Genomic DNA, 7,279 nt, shown 5'->3' on the forward strand with positions numbered 1-7,279 from the left:
TTTTAAATTGGTATTTTTTTTCTAAGACTAATTAATTTAAAGTCAAAATTTTTAAAAATCTAATTATCACTTTACTCTTATATATTAAGACCAAAATATAAAAACGCTTTAATATATAATTTGTCCTTAAAGCTATAGGAAAAATTAAATTTTATTATAATGTCACGTTGTACTTACTTCTGACAATGCAATTTTGTGTTCATATTTAATGGTATAGAAATTATACGATGAGATGAAAAAGAGAATTGAAGATGCAACTAAGTTGGGAAGAATAGCGAGTGAAGAACGCTCGAAGCATAAAGGATTTTCCCAGTGGGATTCATATTCTTCTCGACGTGACCATGACACAATTCTTCAAGTATAATATAGTAACATTATTTATTATACAACTTTTTCTATCAATTAATTAGGTAATCATTTATATTAATTAATTAATTTGATATTGTTATGATAACAGATAATACTGCATAAAAAAGAGCCTCATAATTCTAAAGATGAAGATGGGAATTATTTGCCAACTCTTGTGTATTTGGCTCGTGAGAAGAGACCCCAATATCATCACAATTTCAAAGCTGGAGCCATGAACTCCTTGGTATACATGTTTTATCATAATTTCACAGTCATCTAATAAAATTCATGCGTTTAGATAATATTTTAAGTAATAATTTAAAAAATTAGTTATTTTTATTGATATTGTAATATGCGATTAGTTATCTGTCTGCATAAAAATTAAGTGCTAATTTTATTAATCCATAACTATATATATGCTACATTATATTAATTCTTCTTATGTTGCAACTAATTAATTAATTGTAGCTAAGGGTGTCATCAGTGATTAGCAATGCAAAGATCATTCTAAATGTAGATTGTGATATGTACTCAAACAGTTCAGAATCAGTAAGGGATGCTCTTTGTTTTTTGATGGATGAAGAGAAAGGCCATGAAATTGCTTTTGTGCAGTTCCCTCAAAAATTTGACAACATTCTCAAGCATGACATATACAGCAGCACTCTATTAACATTAATTGATGTGAGTCACTCCATCTTCACCAATAAAAATAAATTGAAAGATATTCAAATGATTCATTTTTTTCTTGTATTGATTATTATTTCTATTATTATTATATGAAGGTGGAGATGCATGGTGCGGATGGTTATGATGGCCCTTTGTACATCGGAACATGCTGTTTTCATAGAAGAGATGCTCTATGTGGGATGAAGTTCAGTGATAGATACAAGAATGACTTATTAAAGAGTGAGAGAGACAATTGCATAGGAGTAAACTTGAATGAATTAGAAGTAAAATCAAAGGCTCTAGCAAGTTGCACCTATGAAGAAAACACACTTTGGGGAAAAGAGGTGCCTTATATTTCCATATCCTCTCTTAATTGAACAAAATCCCTATTTATAAAATGAAAATTTCATATAGGAGCAGAAGTTTACCAGGATATATTTATTTGCGATCTTATAAAAGTTGGTAAAATATCGAATGATTCGAAAAACAAAAATGCTACGTGTATACTAAAAATTAATCACTGAATTAGTCTTCATAAATTTATGTATAAATAAATGTTTCACATCTTTCAACTAAATAATCAGCCATTAGAATTATCAATCATGTTATAGTAGATTCAAACCTGCAATAGACGAATAATTAAATTTGATTACAGAAGTATAGTAAAAAGAATTATGAGATGCTAAATACATATTTCTATATGTGGTAACTGATTGGTAGCTGATTTTTTATGTGCATGTAACATGATTGTTTGAAAAAGTAATTGAATCTTAAGAAAGTGAAAATTTCTTAATAAGATTCAATAAGATATTTAAACTTTAAAGATTTCTTAATATGCAGACTAAAAATTAGTGAATAATGGTTCAATCTAAATGTAGATGGGTGTGATATATGGGTGTCTAGTGGAGGATGTGATGACAGGATTGTGTATACATTTACAAGGATGGAAATCAGTGTACTATAGCCCACCAAGGAAGGCTTTCTATGGTGTTGCTCCAACCACCTTGCTTCAAGCACTTGTTCAGCACAAGAGATGGGCTGAAGGAGAACTTCAAATTCTTCTTTCTAAGCATTGTCCAGCATTCTATGGCCATGGAAGGATCAACTTAGCCCTACAAATGGGATATTCTTACTACAATTGTTGGGCACTCACCTCCTTATCAAAGCTATGTTACTCCATCATCCCTTCACTCTATCTCCTTAGAGGCATTCCCTTGTTTCCAAAGGTAATGTGATTATTTAGAAGCATCTTGCAAAACTTGCGTTTTTGTTGTATAACTTCATAATAAAAAATGTTTTATGTACTCATTGTCTTATACACTGAATACATTTCTTGTGCTGATCAGATGTCTAGCATATGGTTCATACCTTTTGCATATGTAATAGTGGGTGAAAGTGCTCGCAGTTTGTTGGAGTTTGTGTTATTTGGAGGCACAATCCAAGGTTGGTGGAATGACTTAAGGATGGTGCTGTACAAGGGAACAAGCTCTTACCTATTTGCTCTCATAGACAACATCTCCAAGTTATTTGGCCTTCCAGATTCTCCCTTTACAGTCACAGCTAAGATCATGGAGGAAGATGTTTCCGAACGATACGAGAAACAAGTTATGGAGTTTGGAGCAGCTTCTCCATTGTTCACTGTATTGGCAACACTTGCATTGCTCAATTTGTTCTGTTTACTTGGCATCTTGAAGGAGTTAGCCCTTAGTGAAGACTGGTTTGAAACTTATAAGAAAATGTCATTGCAAATTCTGTTGTGTGGGTTCTTGGTACTTATCAATATTCCTATATACCAAGGACTTTTCTTAAGGAAGGATAAGGGCAGATTGCCAAGCTCTATTGCCATTAAATCAACAGTATTGGCTCTAAGTATATGCATCCTCTTCAGCATGTTGAAAGATAAATTGTTGTAATGTCTGCATTTGTCTTTTATTTGGAAGAGAAAAAATATAATTTCATAATGAAGGGATTCTTATTGTCATTTGAAGGAATTGTATAATGTTTACTTTAGAAAGATGTTGGATATAAACATGTTCTTCTGTTCAAGCTTTTAGACAGGAGCAACCACTACTATGATTCTGCAGGAGGATTCTGTCAGCAAAACCATTTCTTCTGAAAATCAATTCATTCATGAGAAGGTTAACACGCTATACCTTACGATTAATTCAAGTACCATGCATCTATTCAATGATTACATTGCCATTTGACTATCTAAACTTGGACAAAGAAATAGAAACACCTTCCTGAGTTAGTTCTACAAATGATCCCTGAGCTAGAACAACAAACTACACAGACAAGAATGATAAGGTTCATTACTTCATTACCTTATTACCTCATATACATCAAGGTGCCAAGTTATCTAGCTACAATACACTTGTACTCAAGACAAGTTAATCCAACATAGAGCTGAGCTTGTTAACTAACATTGTTCCTAAATCCGTTGAAATGCATACACATGCAACATAGAGCAGAGCTTGTTAAGTAATAATGTTCCTAAATCCCTTTGAAATACATACACATGCATTATATACAATACACACACAGACAGCCACTCAAATATCCTAAACAATAGGAAACATTAAAGACATGCACAGGTTTAGAACATCTTACACTCGCAGTTTTGCCGGGATCTAACAGCTGAAGCTGGATCATTAACATCCCATTCACCAAACTTAAGGTAGTGGCTGACCCTTTTCCTGCTGTATATTAAGTCAACTTAGTCAACCAACATTCAAACCTGGTAAACTTCAAAATTAACAAATTCACATTTTTCAATACAAAATTCAAAACTAAACCTGATAATTTAATCATAAACTTGAACTATATGGGGATTAGAGAAACTAATCTAAAAGCAATTAACTAACACATCTAACCCGTTTCTATACTAATTGTTAATAAGTTGAACCCTTCCCTCTCTGTGAGGTATATTTTCTCTCTTCTCTTTCCCCCAATCCTAGGTCCAGATTAGGGATGCTCTCTGCAATAAACTACATAATCTAACTCCGCAGTAAAAGATGTTCAGTCATCAATAGTGTTCAGTTCAGTGTATTGTTAACCTTATCTTCTCTTTAGATCTTAGATCTGAGATATTTCCAAAGTCCGTTGTTGTTTCATCAGAGTTTAACCTAAAATTCGAAAAATCTAAACGCGGATCATATTACCAAAATCAATCATCGAAATTACAAATAAATCATAAAAATATAGCGATTATCGAACCAAAATCACGGAAATCGTAGCAGAAATAGCTAAACGCAATCATCGTCGAGGAATCGAACAGAGCAAACAGAACCGATTAAGATATTTCCAATTTTGTTTTAGCTTATTGGAGTTCTTAATATATATTTTATTTTGCAGCCAGAGTTTTGTTATTATTAAAATGAGAGAGTATTAGAATAGAAACAACACCAACATTAAAAAAAAAATATCAATGTTTAGCTAAACTTATCCATCATTTCATCATTAAAAAAAATGGTCATTACCAAATTAGCCTAAGAATTTTAAAAATAGATAATTTTTTTAAAATAATGCACAAATTAATTTTTAAAGTTTTATTTCGGTAAATAAATCAATTTTCAGTTTATTTTTTAGTATAGTAATTATTCAGATCAGTTTTCAAGAATTTTAATAGCAGATATTTAAATTTTCAAAAAAAATTAATACAAAAATCAATTACCAATATTTTTTCCATTAGACATAATAGTTTTTCGTAAAAAAAGTAAAATAAAATTAATATTACTATTAATTGCACAATAATACTGTACCATAATTTTTTGTATGTTTTTTTGACAAAAATAATAATACATTTATTCATTAGATTCTTATATATGTATTCATAATATAAAAAAAAAGGGCAAAAAACCAGAATAAACCAAGGGAAGTTGAAAATTACTCATTCGAATGAGTGTTATCTGCCAGCTAACCCTCGTATCCGACTTCTTTGGAGCAGGTCGTGTTCAGTACCGACTTCTGGGGATGAAGGCTGGTACTGGGTGAGGGCCAACCCTTTGGGTTGGGCCTTTTTGCTTGGATCCTGGACCTTTATTATTGGGCCAGGGTATGAACAGTGCCCCTACTCGAGCCCAATTTCTTTTTAGGATTTGGGTTCGAGTATTCAACTCGGGGTCGTAGCCGATTTGCAAGAGGACCGACGTGATGGTTTAAGAACCGACGTGATTTTTCGTGACTTTTGGGTTCTGAAAGTTACGTCTAATCAAGTGTCGTGTCCGTTAGGGGTGTGCGTAGGGATTTAATGGCCTTGGTAACGGTGCATCTTCATTAATGATTGCCCCAATTTTACCATTATGCCCCTAACGTCTTTATAAATACTTTCCATCTCTTTCGTTGTTTCGTTTCTGCAATCTTTCAAATTTCCCTTACATTTGTTCGTGCTGCGTTCTTGCGTTTCAAAGGCTTTTATTTCCTCCAGTCTTGATTTCAGACTTAAAGGTTAGCCTTTCCCCTTCTGTAACATGCGTTCTATTTGCGTGTCTTTATCTTGTAGGTAGATTTGGTTTGTAGGCTTTAGTTCCGTGCCCCTTCCCTTAGAGATCGTGTGTTGATTTTCCTTTTCTTTTGTAGGTTTCTTGTCACCCTTTTTTAAGAAAAGAAATGGCTTCCGTAGACGCTCTCTCCCAGTGGGTTGATGTTACGGTCCTAGGGGAGGAGCCCTCGGTTGATACTGAATTTATCACCCACCTGCGTACTCACTATAGAATTTGTACTTCTGAAGAAGATGAACCGAAGTACGAGTTGATAGTTCCGGGTCCAGAAGACCGGGTTTGTTTCGGGAGGGCCGACGAGACGGCCCCTCATTTCTTTTTATGTATGAGAGCATGGCAAGACGGCGGGGGTTTGTGGCAAACTCTTGGATATATTTGAGAAGACTCCCATCAGCTCTTTAGGGACGACCTCGAGGGTCGAGGAGCTGGAGGGTAGGCTTCGCATATATCAGGAGCATGAGAGGGAGTTGGAGGGGAAAGTCGCCAAACTGAAGGAGGAGAGGGACAGCCTCCGGGAGAAGGAGCAGAAGTTGCAAGCCCAATGCAACATGGAGGTAGGTTTGAGGAAAGCAGCGCAAGCCAGCTATAACAGTTTATTTGCTGATCTTGTGTCTGTAAAGAACGACTTGCTGAATGCTCGGAAGGCCTACACCGAGTTGGAGGACTCTATTGCGGATGGTGCTGATGAGGCTTGGAGGATTTTCAAGGAACAGGTCGGAGTTATTGCTCCTGACTTGGACCTTTCTCCTTTGGACCCTGATAAGATTGTTATTGATGGTGCCATCGTGGATCCTCCTGTCCCCATAGTAGAGTCTGAGTCTGATTTAAAGACTCGGGGGCAGAGGATCGTAGAGTCCCCTCCTCGCTCTAAGGACGCTCCGAGTTCCTCTACCATTCCTCCGACTTCCTCTTCGACTCCTGCTCCTGGCGTTCCCCCTGACTCTGCTGGTGGTGATCCTCTTAAAAAGTGATTTTGGTTATTGGGGCCCGGCCTGTGGGCCCCTTTTTTTAAACTCTTTATATTTATTTGTTGGTGTTTTGAACAATTTTTTGGCCTTTTAGGGCCGTAAACAAAACAATTTATGATGCCTTTTTTAATAAGGGTTTAATTTAGCGTTAAATAAATGCCCTTTTTGGATAAGGGTTTTGAGTTACCTTATGCGCGCATGCTTTTTCTGTTCGTGGTTCTTTTGATTCTTTGATCTTTTCTAGAAAAACCTTTTCTTTGGGGCTTGCCTGCTTTTCTGAATCTCCTTGATCTTCAAGGCAGCTTTACAATTTTTCTTAGTTTTTCCTATCTCTTTTTGTTATTCCTAGTACTCAATTTCGTTTTATTGAGCTTTTCGTGACTTAGGCTACTTTTGCGATTCATTTTAATTTTACTTGGTTTCGCCTTCTGACTTATGAGTCGGACTGCTCCCGAGTTTATCATGATCGACTTCTATAGCCTCTTTACGCCGACTTGTACCTCGTCGTTTTATCCTGACGACCATCTAGGCCGGTTCATGGGATTTTCACGTTTTGTCGAGCTTAAATCGGCGCGTTTCGTAGAAAGAGAAATAAAAAAGGGAATTTAAAAGATATATTTTAAAATAAAAGAGATCTTTATTAGTTGAGGAGGTACCTTATTGCTACTAAGGGCTTTTGATAATTTATTTCCCTTAGCCCCTACTATGATGCCTCGTTAAAAACCCTTCTCCAGAAAAAACCCTTTGATTCTGGGAAAAAATCATGAAGCTGGGAAAAGAGTACATCAAGGAGTAGAG

At 35.4% G+C, this 7,279-nt stretch overlaps 1 protein-coding gene across 1 annotated transcript in view; it reads left to right on the plus strand.

The window, feature by feature from the left end:
• The window catches only part of LOC110262490 (cellulose synthase-like protein E1), a 5,259-nt gene extending 2,192 nt beyond the window's left edge, over nt 1–3,067 (plus strand). Inside the window, exons 3-8 of the mRNA XM_021106871.1 lie at nt 218–358; nt 458–592; nt 817–1,029; nt 1,131–1,358; nt 1,893–2,240; nt 2,361–3,067. Coding sequence (XP_020962530.1) covers nt 218–358; nt 458–592; nt 817–1,029; nt 1,131–1,358; nt 1,893–2,240; nt 2,361–2,927 — 1,632 coding nt within the window. The 3' untranslated portion in view covers nt 2,928–3,067. The remainder of the gene's footprint in view (nt 1–217; nt 359–457; nt 593–816; nt 1,030–1,130; nt 1,359–1,892; nt 2,241–2,360) is intronic.

Source organism: Arachis ipaensis, chromosome B07 (assembly GCF_000816755.2).
Source record: "Arachis ipaensis cultivar K30076 chromosome B07, Araip1.1, whole genome shotgun sequence".
In the NCBI taxonomy this organism is placed as follows: Eukaryota; Viridiplantae; Streptophyta; class Magnoliopsida; order Fabales; family Fabaceae; genus Arachis; species Arachis ipaensis.